The sequence below is a fragment of the Echinops telfairi genome, unplaced genomic scaffold (genome assembly GCF_000313985.2).
Source record: "Echinops telfairi isolate 266 unplaced genomic scaffold, ASM31398v2 ScPeMD7_2;HRSCAF=8, whole genome shotgun sequence".
NCBI lineage: Eukaryota > Metazoa > Chordata > Mammalia > Afrosoricida > Tenrecidae > Echinops > Echinops telfairi.
Window position 1 is genome coordinate 28,891,915 of NW_022103898.1, and position 16,423 is coordinate 28,908,337.

General features: G+C 36.9%; 1 protein-coding gene across 1 annotated transcript in view; it reads left to right on the forward strand.

The window, feature by feature from the left end:
• Window positions 1-11,061, forward strand: part of LOC101652055 (IKBKB interacting protein) — a 17,759-nt gene extending 6,698 nt beyond the window's left edge. The window contains exons 2-3 of the mRNA XM_004700375.2: window positions 2,344-2,461; window positions 7,511-11,061. Coding sequence (XP_004700432.1) covers window positions 2,344-2,461; window positions 7,511-8,347 — 955 coding nt within the window. The 3' untranslated portion in view covers window positions 8,348-11,061. The remainder of the gene's footprint in view (window positions 1-2,343; window positions 2,462-7,510) is intronic.
• Window positions 11,062-16,423: the final 5,362 nt, after the last annotated feature.

Here is a 16,423-nt window from a genome sequence, read left to right on the forward strand (position 1 = left end):
TGGGGGACAGACAGCAGAAAAGTGGGTGAAAGGAGACATCGGACAGTGTAAGATATGACAAAATAATAATTTATAAATTATCAAGGGGAGGGAAGGGAAAAATGAGCTGATACCAAGGGCTCAAGTAGAAAGCAACTGTTTCGAGAATGGTGAGGGCAACAAATGTGCTTGACACAATGATGTATGTATGCATTGTGATAAGAGTTGTACAAGCCCCCAATAAAATGATTTTAAATTTAAATAAATAAAATTTCTATTAAAACAAAGATACTGTCCCCCAGAGCTACAGAGAGAGAAAGCCTTCCCTTATAACTCACATCCCGAATTAGGACTTCTAGGCCCCTAAACTGTGAGTAAACAAGCTTATGTTTGCCAAATCCACCCAGTTGCGGTGTTTCTGTTATAGCAGCACTAGATAAGACAGCATTCCAATTTTAGAATACAGTGGACCCTTGAACAACATGAGGCATAACTCTACCAACCGCCCTATGCCATCACAATTCCACATATAACTTGATTCCCCTGAAACGTAACTACTAATAGCCTTCTGTTATCAGTAAGAGTTGTTTGAACACATTTTATGTATTATATACTGCATAAAAATATTTCGCCTAAAGTGCAAAGTTTTTGCCCCTGCTGGTAGTCATTGCAGTGAGGGTTTTCAAATTTCATTTTCTTTTTTAATAATGGTCCTTACTCTGGATTCATTTATCTTGAAGTGGCAGGAAACTGCAACTGCAGACCTCAATCTCTGGTACATATCAACAATTCCCTTTTTTTTTTTTAATGCTATTACTTTGCTTCCTGAGAGCACTTCTGCAACACTAGTGGCACTTCATAGAGGACCGTTGGTGTTATATTCAAGGTTTATAGCACTGCACTGAACATGATGAAAAATACCCAAGAACTGCAAGGCATCGATTTTTTTTTCTTTTTTAAATCATTTTATTAGGGGCTCGTACAACTCATCATAATCCATACATACATCAGTTGTGTCAAGCACACTTGTACATTTGTTGCCAGCATCACTCTCAAAACATGTTCTTTCTACTTCAGCCCTTGGTATCAGCTCCTCATTTCCCCTTCCCTGTCCACCCTGCTCCCTCACAAACCCTTGATAATTTATAAATTACTATTATTTTGTCATGTCTTACACTGTCTGACGTCTCCCTTCAAGGAGATCACTTTTTACTGCTATACGAAATATACTATAATTAGTAAGCATGGGGTGTTGGGTTCTTTTTTTTTTTTTAATCCATATATAATTGGCCCCACGCAGTTCAAAACAGTGTTTTTCAAGAGTCAACTGCCCATACAAAGTACATTTTATGCATTATATTGGTGAGTGTGACCAGATTATTATCATCTGCATTCATATGTTTTATTGTCACTGACTTATGTTTTCATAATGTTGATTCTATTACTCATTTTATAACTTGAGTCATCAGTACCTCTCTTCTTTCTACTCTGTTTCATTAGTTTTCTGTTACTTCTGCATGTTAATGTAAAAACATTTTTAGAAATACAAAAGCTTTCTAAATATTGACCAAGTACAGCCCGGCCTTGAGAAAAGTTTAATAGACATCAAATATTTTGTTCTGAATCGTTTATCATTTCTTCCTCAAATATTTTTGTACAGACATCTGTTACTGCAGATATCTCACCAACTTACTTGCTAGGCTATAAACTATAATTAGGGCAGTGCTGTGCTCACTTTTGCTTGAGTAATACAGTTAAATCAACACAGCACAACACATAGTTAGGGGGATCCCTGGTGACATAATGGGTTATTCATTGGGCTGCTAACCACAAGGTCAGCATTTCAAATCCACTAATGTGGCTCAGTGGTCCTATAAACAGTTACCTTCTAGGAAACCCACAGAGCAGTTCTGTCTTGTCCTGTAGAGTTGCTGTGAAGCTGAAATGACTTGTTGGCAGTGAGTTAGGTTGCTTTAATTTTGGAACACATCGCTACCGATTACCATCAAGTCCGTTCCAACTCACGATGACCTTGTGTGTGTCAGAACTGGACCTTGGGGTTTTCAGTGGCTTATTTTTCATAAGTAGACCTTCGGCCTTTCTTCGGAGGTGCCTCAGGATGGATTCAAGCCATGACACTTCCAGGTAGCAGTAGAGTTCTTTAACCACTTCCACCCAGGAACTCCTGCCACCATCCAAAACCCAGCACATCAAGGTGATTCAGTCCTAACGACCCTAGTAGGCTTTGTAAGTGTTTGTTGAAACAAGGTGATTAAAAACTTCAGCCACCAGTACTAGGATTTATGTTGTTCTTGCCTTTATGGATATGAGTCTTGCCGTTTAGGGTTTTTTTTTCTCTTCCAGGTTTGTATTTCAGCAGTCAGAAAAGTATGCCAGAGTGGAAAACCAATACCAGCTACTGAAAATAGAAACCAACGAGTTCCAAGGACTTCAAAGTAAAATCAGTTTAATTTCAGAAAAGGTAATTATAATTTGCATTATCTAGGGAGATTTTCTCCTGTTTCTTTCCTACTGTCTTCATCCTGCCTTTTAGACCATAATTATTTTAACTCTCACTGGTCTTCCTACCTCCAACATTCTTCCTTCAATTTAATTTAGCCTCAGATTGTATTTTGAAAGAACTATTATTTTAGATAACAAATGTTGTCGATGAAAAAATTCAGTCTTTCATTTAAATGTCAGGTACCTAAAACACCAAAACCAAACATATCGCCATCAAGTCAAGTCTTTCTCACAGTGATCCTCTAGGTCTCCAAGTCGTTAGTCTGTAAGGAGACAGACTGCCACCTCTTTCTCCCGTGGAGCAGCTAATGAGTTTAACCTGCTAACCTTATGGTTAACAGCTTTGTGTTTAGACTCTATACCCCTAGGTCTCCTCTCTAGTGTCCATGGAATTGAAAATAAGCTGTATCATTGGTTATAAAATTAGAATGTGAATAGTATTTTTTTAAAGCTCCCATCAATTTTTTTCTCTTTTCCCATTTTTAAATATATGTAAATATGCAATAAGACTAACAAAATAAGATAGATCCTGTAGCCAAATAACACCAATGTCTATATTGTGTTTCTTAAAGCTGCAAATACAGATTTCCAGCAAATGCATTATTACTTTGATTCTTAGTGCAAAAATAATTTAATGTAGAAAAATTAAAGCAAGACTAATCTCAATGAAGTGGAGACTAAAGATGTATCAAATGTTGAATTTTTCAAAATGCTACACCACTCCATTATCCCTGATAGCAACCACCACTGATCTCTTTGGTATGATCCCTCACATCCCTGTCTGCAGTCTCAGTGCTCACCAACCACTAAGAAACGGTGTATATGGTTGTGTGTGCCCGTAAGCCCCAAATCCGAAGTTCAGACCTCCATCCGGAGAATCCTCCTCACCCACAAGGCTGCAAAAGCTGGTGCAATCAGGTCAGGAGACAAGTCGAAACTCAAGTCCGAGAACGGGGGTCAGGCAGAGAGAGACAAGCCAGAGGCAGTATCCCGGGCAAAAGTTAAAACAGCTGCTGCACAAGGTCAGTTGAGAAGGAATGGTCATAAAAAATGACTTTAAAGGAAATGTGAGGGGCTTTTGTTTACCTTTTGCAGACTAGCCCCAAGGAAACAAGGGTGGTGACATGATTCACACTCTGGTAAGGTGAAGACTTAAAATATATGCCACTACAATCCTGTTTCATCAACACAACAGACAACTCCCTCCAAACTAAGACTACAGTCACATGTGTGGAGGATAGAATTTGTAAACGTCACTTAGGGGAGAAAGAAGTATGACCATATTGACTACATCTCCATGAGACAGCTAAAAATGTATGCAGTTCTCATGCCTCTCAGGAGAGGGTCACCATCTGAGTATCACCTGGTTCTCAGCAACTAAATGTCCTAGGGAAACATGCTCTTAAGTTATCCATTTACTGAACGTTTAGGAGCCTTGGTGGCATAGTTATGCATTCAGTTGCTTTCCATAAGGTCAGCAGTTCAAAACCACCGAGGTGGGCAAGTATATTATAAAGTAGATATGCTATAGAGGACTTCAAACAGAAAGGTCTCAATCTCTACAGTCTTGTTTACAGGATGAGTCACAATCTCCCAGAGGGAAAAGTTATAGATGATCAGCAAGTGCAAGGAGATTCCCTGGAGGATAAACTGAGGTGTCTCTGGGAAGGTGTTTCAAAGAGTTGATCTTTTGACTTAAGATTCAATTGGAATCTGGTTATAGTTGCTGGAGTTACTCTGATAATATATTGATAGAAAAAATTCCAGGAGCTTAAAATCTTCACATATACTTGATTGAACACAAATTTTGGACAAAATTAGATCTAAACTGGAAAAAATTGCCTTTTTAAAGAGAAAAAATATTGGTCAAAATTAAAATACTTATAGAATCAGGTTTCTAAAATATTATCACAGGATCTAAGAAATAATATCTAAATATCTCTTCCACTTCCAGTGTCCCTTGGAAGTAGTTTCACAATAGCTACCCTTTTTCACCAAGCCTGGACCTAAAAGCAATTGTGTGTGTGTGTTGGAAGAAGGGTAGCAAAACTAGACATAGGATCTCATGACATCTGAGTGGATTTGTACAAATCTCTTGGCCTCCATTTCATCACTTATTAAATTAGAATAACAATAATCTAGAAGAGTTAGATAAGATAAAATGCATGTGTAAATACTTTACAAACTTTCAATGACTATGCAATTAACTTTTGAAAAAATTAAAAACTTTTAAAATATTTTGGAAGCTCAACATAAATGTTAGTTAGTCATTGTGATATTCATAATATTTGCAGGTTAAATTTTGAGACTTATTGATCCTGAAAAGTTGATCTTGTACTTAGGGTATATTGCTTCCAGATTACAATGGTGTTGGGTTAACAGCCTAAATAGAAAAACTACCTGAGGTGAAGATTAGCATGCCTCTTCAAAAGACCACTAATAAAAAACTAACCCGAACAGTATTACCAATGTACAGCTGCTTTCTCAAAATTGGTTTTTAAAGAAATTTGTATTATGAAATGCTTACATTCAAAATAATTTGATTGTTTTTCATTCAGAGTGGCTGTATCATATTAGTAATATTAGACATTGTTCCCATCTTTTCACTTGCTTAAACATCAGCAAACTTGTTCTTTATTCTCCAGGACATAGGGACAACAAAAAGGTCTGAGAGGGACACAAAGTCCAAACAGGGTGAAACTATAAGAAAAACATTTCTCATCTCAATTTTTAGGATATCTTTGACAATCCTTTCTGACCCATGTTACCTGATGACACAGACTTAGAAAGAAGTTAGGGCCATGAACACACCTCATTCCTCCATGATGTTTCCAGCACAGGGGAAGGTTGAAGGGGAAACATCCAGAATTCAGTTCCATAGCCCAGCCTACTCACCAACTATGCTTTTAGGCCTTAATATGTCCCTTTAAACATAACTCCTTTGTTTTCCTCAATTTGGTCTGCTATCATAGTGGCAAATAAGTATCACTTGCTATTAAACAGAACCACCAAAAAAAAAAAAGTACCACAGGAAAAATGTTCCCATTACTACTTCTGGCCAGTTCTCTTTACCTCTTAGATTCCTGACATGTAGCCTGGGCCATATTGGTTAAAAAGCAAAGTGAGCAAATGGCAGGAAAGTGTGTGTGAGAGAGGGAGAGAGAGTAGCACCCAACTTAAACTTCTGCCTGACATTAATTCAAAGGATTGAATGAGAACTTAAAAGATGTCTGTTTCTCAGTGGGGTTCGAAGCTATTTAATGCCATGGCCATGTGCCATTTAATGTATTGCCAGCAATATGTGTCCCTCACTAGAAAATTTAAAAGGACATGTATCAACTCCCAAAGAATTTAGAAGCTTTTCATCTTCATTTGGCAAACGTATCAGTCTGTTCATTAGTCCTATGTCATAGTCACTTCTCAGCCTTTCCTCATTGTTCTCCCCACTTGGTTTCTCCTCTCAGCACCCACTGCTCCCTATGGTAATCCTGTTAGGACATTAATCGCTGTCATGATTTTGCTATGGTGATGGTTGATTTGTTCATCTCTTTACTGCTCATTAAAGCAGACACCATGTCTTTCAAGTCTGTATCCCCAGTGCTTAATAATCTAACAGGTTCCGAGAAGGAATCCCTCAGCCTTCATGGGGCTCCAGAATAAGTGATGTCACGTCTCTAAAACCCTAGCGCTCCTGTCTTCCCTATCAGATTGCGAGGTCAAGAAACGTACTTTACTGGGTTTACCTTCATATATCCAGTATCAATTACAAAGTCCAGCAACGAGTGAATGCTTCAAAATTATTGAATTATATCTACTTAGTGCCAAGTATGTGGCAAAGCATAATACATTAGGCACTACAGGAATTCAACATGTTAGGGCTTACGCTATACAAGAATGTTATTACTGAGGAATTGAGATTTCATCTACACCTTGAAGTAAGGACAAAACCCAGCTAAACAGATCAGAGAAGGCCACTAACATATGGAGATGCTGTAGAATTTGCTATTTTATCCAGATGTACTAGGAAACACCACAGGCTTTTTATTAGTCTGTACCTTGTGCATAGCAGTTTTCGAAGCCCAATCTGGTAGTTAAGTGTAGGGTGATTTAGAAAGAAGTCATTGGAAGCAAATCTTAGATAATCCTTCCTCTAGAATACTTTTCTTCATCATTGAATCTGTATTGGGCACCCCACCTAAGTGCTTTCATAGCTCTTCCCTGTCAGGGTGCATATAGGCTTGTCTTTCTCACAATTAAACTAAACTGCTTAAAGGCAGAACACTGCTCTATTTACTACCATATCCTCCACACAATGCTAGAAACTTCTGGTAAATAAGCAATCTTTTCAAGGCCTCCTTCTTAGTCTCTAAAGATGTTACAACCTGACCCTCCTAGGCCCCAGGAGCTAATTTACAAATCCTTAGAACACTCATTTGATGAGAATTGTCACACTAAATTGTTTTTCTATTCATTTTTTATTTTGCTATCTATATCTGTAAAAATTTTATTATGGTACCTTCTCTGTGAGAAGTTAGTCACCAAATTTTTTTCTAATCAAAAAACTTTCCCAAAATCATAAGATCTAAGAAAGGTAGCAAATTTCATAACAAAATTACAGTTTCTTAAATGCCAAAAACCATAAAAATAAAACCTAAATTACCTTTAGTTGGAATGAAAAAGAGAAGTTTGCTAGACTAGCTTCTTTAACATCCTTTATCTCTTTGAGTATGAGTGCATGTAAATACACAACTATCTAGGATTACAAATCCAGACGTATATATTTTTAACAAGATTAATCTGTTCATTTTGTTGAAAATATGTTAAAACAACTATTAAAGTAATATATGTTTCTGTCGTATGATTCTGATGTACTAGGAAATTTTAGACAGCATCAAAATTGGATCTTGGCACATGTTATATTCCATGTTATATTCCTGATTGTTAGTGTGTTTCTTTCCTATAACAATTATTAAGTAGCCTTGGGAATTGTTTTGTGTTATAAATACAGCTTGAGTCTTCTGAAAGTATCCTGCACGAAGCTACAGCATCCATGTCTTTGGTCACCCAGTTTGAGCAGGAAGTGTCCAGCCTGCAAAGCATCATACGTGACATTCAAAAGAGCGAAGATGTTCTCGCTCAAAAGATGGAAAGCCTTCATGAGAAATTCCAGAATGTTACATATTTCTGGAAGAGAAATCTAGAAGAAATGAATATTAATACAGACTCCTTCAAATCAGAAGCAAAACAAATACATTCTCAAGTTAATGTCCAAATTAACTCAGCTGAACAAGGAATAAAATTGCTCACTGAACGACTGAAGGATTTGGAAGATAGCACACTAAGAAACATTAGAACCATCAAAAGGCAGGAAGAAGAAGATCTTCTCCGGGTAGAGGAGCAACTTGGCTCTGATACAAAAGCAGTTGAAAAGCTAGAAGAAGAACAGCATGCTCTCTTTGACAGAGATGAAGACTTGACTAAGAAGCTTTCTAACTATGAACCCAAAGTTAAAGAATGCAAGACACATTTGCCAACAATTGAAAGTGCTATTCACTCCATCCTCAGGGTCTCTCAGGATCTAATAGGGACAGAAAAGAAAATCGAAGACTTGACAATGCAGATGTTTAATATAGAAGATGATATGCTGAAAGCAGTATCCGAAATTATGGAGATGCAGAAAACTCTTGAAGGAATTCAGTATGATAATAGCATATTAAAGATGCAAAATGAACTCAGTGTTCTAAAAGGCAAAGTTCATGATTTTAAAGCCTATTCAAATGCCAGAGAAAAGGGAACTTTAGAAGATTATAATCTAGAAAACGAAGACATTGATGTTGATTTTTAAATTCAGAACACATATTCTAATGAACTGTACTGTTTTACATGTAAAGTGATGAGTTCTGTGTTCTTGAGTCCTTGTGATGTACCTCACTCTATTCTGCATTACTGGAAAATGAGTGAGTTATCCAGAGTCAATGTTTATCTTTTCAAGCACTAGAATTTGTTTAACCATTTTATTTCTAAAATGTTTCTGTACTTTTTAAAACAATATACTTATTCATTGTTATTGTATTTCTATAATTCACTGACATTATTAGGAATTTCACTTAGTAAAATGCATCCAAATATGTTGAAGCCTCAAGAAGCTATTAGGGCATACTTAACCACTTCACTGACCTCAGCTTGCTGCTTTTCAAATCTTATGTCTGTTCCATATACTTTCTCTGCTGTCTGTTCCTATTGTCAAATTAGGATAGTAGTGTACCTGCCTCAGCCCATTCTTCATATTCCCTTGTATAGGGAATAGTTAGGATAGGCTACTAATTCACACCACCAGCTTCAGAGGAATTGTGTCTAGAACAAAGCTAGCATGTCCATGAGAGCCTGGGAGACTTTTCTACAAATTTATGTGGACTTTTTGAAATCTATGAAGTGGAAACTTTTATGGTTTTTGTTAAGGTTCCAAACTATGTTACAAATACTTAGAAGAGTTATTTAAAGTAATAGTGGATATGTTCTCATTAAAGCCTTTCCAACATATATAGGCATTGAAATAACAGACTTTAGGAATCCCTGGGATTTTTTTTTTAATAGATGGTTTTGACTGTATTGTAGAAATTGTTGAGTTCTTTTTAGATGTCATTCTACTTATAATAAAAATATACCAATTAGCCTGTGACCTATTTTAAAGAAAAAAATTTTCAAGAGAATGTTAAATTATAATAATTATGGAAATTAAAATGATTATTTTAGTGATTTCTGTAGGCTAATTACCCAACTAAAATTGCTTTACTACCCCCCCCCAAAGTTATATAATCTATTCACAGAGAGTAAGATGTGGTCATACTGAGAAGAGACCAAGAAGGTCTATCTAGATTTTCACAATAATGATAATCAGGAATATAAGATTTTTACTGACAAACTGGTATGTCAAGAGGATCTAAACTAGTGTTGAAAACTGGGTCAACTGAATATGAAGATCTGTTCTTGTTTTGTTGTTTTCTTGCCAATAACATCTATATTCCCAGTTTTATAATGTAGTTTCCATGAGATTCAACTCAAACAATTCAAAAGCAGGCACTTACAAAACTAGTTGGGCCCAGGTAGTCTTACTCTGTAAATTTGCAGATTTTTTTTTAAAGCCCCAACAAACTCTACACTGGGACTAGAAGGACCTATTTTAGAGAGCCATGGGTTTTAAAAATAAGCCAACAGGGTAATACTATTAACATAATTTTTGGACCCTTAGCAATTAGTTTCTTGACTATGAATGTCTAAATTCTTATTTTTGTGCACTTACAAAAACTACTTGTTTTTAAAAATTGTACTTGTGTATGTTTTTATTTTTATGCTAAAATAACATATTCAATAGTTAGCTGGAACATTGTTCTTTAACCTCTAACCTATCAAGGCAGAATGAGCTCTTTTCTCTAGTACTGATCTTTTTTTCTGCCTGTCACAAAATTTACTAGAAAGTTTTTATGAAGTTGTATTACCACAGTACCATAGTCATGCTTAGTGAGAGTAGATCATTGAAAACAAGGTAACTACTATGTTCTAAGAGGTGAAGTCAGAATGTAGTGCTACTAGGGTTCCAGTTCATGTACGGGCTAATTCCAGACAAAATGTGTTTAAATAGGCCCTGCAGTTGCGTGGCAGCAGACAGGTTCTCTCAGTAATACACCTGTCTTTCAGTCTCATTAGGGGACTTTCCACAAAAGGTCCAATCAAAACAGTGGCTTCTGAAATCTGCTGGGCCAGTTCAAATCAAGGCAGAAAAGTCAGCTGAGATGTTTATGGGAACTTTTTTAAGAGATCCCAGAGGAGTAATCTTCCCCCCCCCCCTTTATTTTGTTACTCCAAAGGCGTAATCTTGATAGACGTTCTTGAAGAACACAGGACAATCACAGGGTTTCTTTAGAAAGCAGTCTAAGAATATTGAAAACTACGTTAGTGAGGAAAAGGCCAGGAAAATTTACCAAGGAAGTTTTTTCCATCACAGCGATACACCTGCTCGTTCTTTGAGGGTAGCAAGTGCTATTCTATGAGAGAACTTTGTTGGGAAACCTCACCGGATCTACCCTACAGGCCTGAATTTGACTATTCGGATGTCTTTCTGTTCCCCCAAGTTCACAGAACAATGAAAAGGAACATGACTTGAGTCCCTCAAGGATGCCAAATCTGTCTTCTTGCCGTAGTATCAATTGAAGGCACTGAATCCTCAGGGAAGGGCTAGAGAAAAGGAAACAACCTTCAGAAGTGTATACACCTGGGTGGACACCATAGCTTCATATCTTGGTACTTTTGTTTAATAAAGGGATCTTTGATTTTTGGGAGGTAGCAATACTTTTTTACTTATTCATATTTAATGTTACTATACTCTCTGGAATCTATAGTATGAGTTATAATTTAACAGTTACTATCCTGTGGAAATTTAAAATACACTTCTACAAATAGTATATAAAAAACATGTAGAGAGAGAATGATCGCTGGTGGCATAGTAATTCTGCATTGGGCTGCTAATCACAAGATTGGCCGTTCTAAACCATCAGCAGCGCCACAGGAGAAAGATGAGGCTTTCTACTTCCATAAAGAGTTAACAGTCTCAGAAACCCAGAGGGACAGTTCTAGCCTGTCCTAGGGAGTCACTATGAGTAGGAGCCAACTTAATGGCAGGAGTTTGAGTGTTACATGTTTGTGCACACATGTACGTATATATATAGCTGTACTCAGATTTCTCCATTAAAAAAATGTCTGAGAAATGTAGATGTGCCTAATTTTAGTTGACACAAATACTTGAAATGTCAAAAACTTCTGTGTATCCAGTATTATATTGTTATTCTTTCCTTTAAGGAAAATTACCAATATTGTATGAAACATTTTTCTTTGTACTTGCTAATAAATTGTATACCAAGTGATTTCTAACAGTATTGAGCCTGTTTTTTAAATTGCTTTAACTCAAAACACTTTTATAAAGCATCGAATTATTTTTTTACTTTAGATTTTTAAAAACTTTAAATATACTTGTAATATTTCCCTAACTAATTGGAAACTTGACTAAGTGTGCTTGTTTATTTTATAAAGAAAATTTTGCAGTAATAGCTTGCATAATTTTACAGCAAACTTGGTGGTGGTGGTTAGTTACAGTGGCATCAGTTCTGATCGCATGCATGCAGAGTTAACCTGCTCTATAGGGTTTCCAAAGCTGCGACCGTACGTAAGCAGATCCTTAGGCTATCTCTCTGATGGGCTCAAACTACCAGCATTTCCACTAATAAGTGCGTAATCATTTGCACTTCGTCATAGAAAAGTAAAATACAAAGGTAATGACATTTTTTCCTTATTTGTAAACCTTTTGAAGAATATCATGATAAAATAGAGGTACTGACAGTTCATCAAACACACACAAAGCTTCACTTTTTTTTGCCTTGTGAAGCCTTGGGTGCAGGTCCACTCCCACACTATGAGTTGAAATCTACTCAATGACAGTGTTTTTGTTTTGTTTTCCTTTTTGTGATTTGGGGGAAAGTTTATAGAGGAAACTAGTTTTCCAGTAATTTTCGTTGAACAATTCACACACCTTTAATTTCATGATATTGATTGCAACTCCCATAATATAACAGTACTCTTCCAGGTTCCTGCACTTCCTGAAAAAAAAGAAAACTTCACTACTTTATATAGACTGACTTCATATTTACACAGTTGACAGAAGCTTTGCAAATTTCCTCAGCATGTTCATTTTCAATTACACTATGTAGCTTAATTTAATACAAATCAAAATGCTTCGGAGCTTATATGTTTCAGGAGAAAGATGAGACTGTCTGCTCCTATATAGAGTTACAACCTTGGAAACCCACAGAGTTCCCAAGAGAAATTACTCTGTCCTATGGGGGTACTGTGAATCATTGGCAGTAAATATCGTGTGTCTAATACTGCTAGAAGATTGATATTCATTATAATAATAATAATAGCAACTGTTCCATGTATTCAAGTACCTACCATGTCCCATCATCATGTGAGGCATATGTTTACCTGTGCTATCACTAATCGTCAAATCAGCTTTGCATCTATTAAACTCATTTTAGAAATGAGGAAATGGGGGTTCAGCAAGGTTAGGACTCTTGCTAGCACAGTGGTGGGCCTGTCAAACTCCAGGGCCCTGGGCATTCTACCATCCAATGCCACTGCCAAGACTGTTCAACTGGAAGGAAAAATCACAAGGAAGAATTCAAAAAGCTATAATGTACCAAATGTGCCTGCTATCACTATGTCACCATTAAACTAGACTGACTCCTTCAAAAAGGTTAACTGTGCCCTAAAATTGCTTGGTCCTTGAACATCATAAAGAATAAAATGTCCGGGGAAAGAAAGTGCGAAAACAGTGGTAGAAAAGGAGCCATAGGCTAGAATCTTTTCTCACCTAGGCTTTGCCACAAACTGTGTGTTCTAGGGTACTTCTTTCTGGGGCTTTCTTTTTCATTCGTGAATGATGGACTAATTTCAAGTGATATAAATTGTAAAGATCCCTAAAATTCCCAGGTCTTTTGGTTTTGTTGTTAGATTCCCACTCCTAGCAAACCAGTGTACAGCAAAACAAACACTGCCTAGTGCTGATCCATTCTCAACAATCCATGCTCGAGCCCAGCCATGTCAATCCATGTCAATCCGGCTTGTTGAAAAATCTTCCTAGTTTTCACTGCCTCTCTACATTGCCAAGTGTAATATCCTCCAAGGATTCATCTCTCCTGATAACATGTCCAAAGTACATGAGAGTGTTCTGGTTGTACTTCTTCCAAAACAAATTCATTTGTTCTTTTAGCAGTCCGTGATACTTTCAATATTCATCAGCACTATAAGTGCTACTTATTTAATCTTCAACTTTCATTTGCATATGAAACAACCATAGCTTGGGCCCAACACAGCTTAGTCTTCAAAGTAACATCCTTGCTTTTCAACACTTTAAAGAGCTCTTGTGCAGGAGATGCGCCTAGTGCAATGCATCCTGTGATCTCTTGAGTGCTGCTTCCATGAGCATGACTGTGGATCCAAGGAAGGTGAAATCCTTGACAACGTCTATATTTTCTCTGTATATCATGTCACTTACTGGTCGAGTTGTGAGGATGTGGGTTTTCTTTTCATTGAGCTGTAATCCATACTGAAGGCTGCAGTCCCTGATCTTCATCAGCCAGTGCTTCAAGTCGTCCTCACTTTCAGCAAACAAGCTTGTATCATCTTCGTATAGCAGGTTATTAAGCTTTCTTCCAATCCTGATGCCACATTCTTCGTGATATAATCCAGCTTCTCTGATTTTTTTAAAGTTCAGACCGAATAAGTGTGATGACAGGAAACAACCCAGATGCACCTTTCCTGATTTTACCGCGCAATATTCCCTTGATCTATTTGCACAAATGCTTCTTGATCCATGTGCAGGTTCGGCATGAGCACAATGAAGTGTTTTGGGCTTCCCATTCTTAAGGATATCCATAGTTTGTTATGATCCACATAGCCAAATGCCTTTGCACAGTCAATAAAACACAAACATCTTTCTTGTATTCTCTGCTTTCGGCCAATATCCATCCCACATCAGCAATGATATCCCTTGTTCCAAGTCCTCTTCTGAATCCAGCCTGAATTTCTGACAGCTCCCTATCAATGTACTGCTGCAACAGCTGTTGGATGATATTCAGCAAAATTGTTCATGCATGTGCTATTAATGATTGTTACATAATTTGAACATTCTTTAGGTCACCTTTATTTGGAAGGGGTACAAATATCGCTCTCTTCCCATCAGTTGGCCAAGTCAAGTAGCTGTCTTCAAAATTTCCTGGCATACAGTAGTAAATGCTTCCAGTACTTCATCAGCTTATTGACACATTTCAATTAGTATTCCATCAATTCCTGGAGCCTTATTTTTGGCTGAAGCCCTGGTGGCATAATGGTTACAAATTGGGCTGTGATCCACAAGGGCAGCAGTCTGCCCGCTGAGGGAGAAAGACAGGGCTTTCTACTCCATAAACAGCTGGTCTTGGAAACTCAACAGGGCAGGTCTACTCTGTCCTATTAGGTCAACTGTGAGTTAGCACCAATTGATGGCAGAGTTTTCTTTCTGGCTAATGCATTCAGTGCCTCTTGAACTTCTTCCTTTGGTACCATTGGTTCTTGCTTATATGATACCAGGCCTTGTAATCAAGTTCAAAGATCCTTTGGTAAATTTTTTAAAGCCAAACGACCTATACATTGTTCCTTTCAACATTGTTATAATGCTTTAGAGCTAGACAAAATTCAGCACTATAGGACAGAATCCAGCTTGCATATATGTTAGGAACTAAGCAAATACTCAGATTCCTGACTGAATCTTTCAAGCTACTAAAAGACTCTCCAACTCTTTGGTCCATCCTAGGACTTAAGTAATTTTTAAAACTAATTGAATACCAAGACATATAGGTTCTTTACTCCACTTTATTGAGATTACATTTTAGTAAAGGTCAATAGACATTCATGACCAATTTCTTTCATAAGTCACTAAAATAAAGACTTCTATCAACAGCTTTAAAAGATTAACCTGAACCTTCTAAAAATAAAACTTTGAGGTGTCTTAATTGGTTAATACTGTTCAGCTACATTTACTGTGCCTGATAAAATGAATTAATAAATTATAGTCTAGTAATAAAATAGATGTAAGTAAGCCATCGACTTCTTTCACTCTTGGAAGACTTTGTCTCAGCAAATAACACTTCATTGCAAAATTTCACCTTCAAAATAAAACATGATTTGCAACCACTTCTTGATTTCCTTTCCATTTGTAGTTGCTCCTTCATGTCATACCCACAATAATATGTTCACAAAGCTAATTTCTCTATCAAAGGACACAACTTGCTTCCCCACACTGTTAATTAATGTACTCTAAACCTATTGAGAAAATTTCTAAAATATATTTTGAACTTGAGTGTATATGATGGAAGCTCTTTTCAACGATCTAGCTGCTCCTTTGAAAAGGTCCCAACTAAATCAGATTGTAAGCACATTCAATTTTTATTTGCATTAAGTAATTTTATGTTAGACAAAAAGATTAAAGAAAACAAAAGATTTTTTATATAAGCTAAACAAATACAGTTGAAGAAGGCAACTCATATAAATCCAATAAAAAATATATGGAGACTTCCAAAAGTTTGTGGGAAAATGTCATTATTTAATTCCATCCTTCCGTGACCTTTTTGAAGACCTTTCATATGTATATATTGGAGAAATAAATAATATTTGGGTTGAAGGGTCTTGATATCTTTAGGCTATGCTGCAGATCTTATTCTGTAAAAAATGTTTTTGCAGCCTGTTTGTTTTTCATTCTTTTTCCAAAACCAAACTAATGCATAGTAGATGCCCAGTAAATGCTGTTGAAGCAAAACAGGTTACTTGCAAAAGGCTATAGGCAAGTGAACCAGCTGGCTAGAGCAAAAGAGACAAAAGAGAATGTTTTAGTCATGATCACACAACTCTTTTTAATGTATTTTTTCTTTTTTTATTAAATACTTTTATTGTATCTCTTCCCACTTGAGCCCGATATCAGCTCCCCATTTCTTCCCTCCTTCCCTCCCCCTCCCTCACGAACCCTTGATAAGTTAAATATATTATTTTTTCATATCTTACATTGTCCTCTATTGCCCATCACCCACTTTTCCGTTAATTGTCCCCCGGGGAGGGGGTGTGTGTTATATTTCAATCCTTGCAATCTGTTCCCTTTTCTCTCCCCACCTTCCTCTAATCCTCCTGGCATCTGTACTCTAATTGTTGGCCCTGGGGGATTTATCTATCCTGGATTCCCTGTGTTGCCAGCTCTTATCTGTAACAGTGTGCAAGTTCTGGTCTAATCTGATATGTAAGGTAGAATTCGGGGGAAGGAAGCACCAAAGAACTAGAGCAGTGG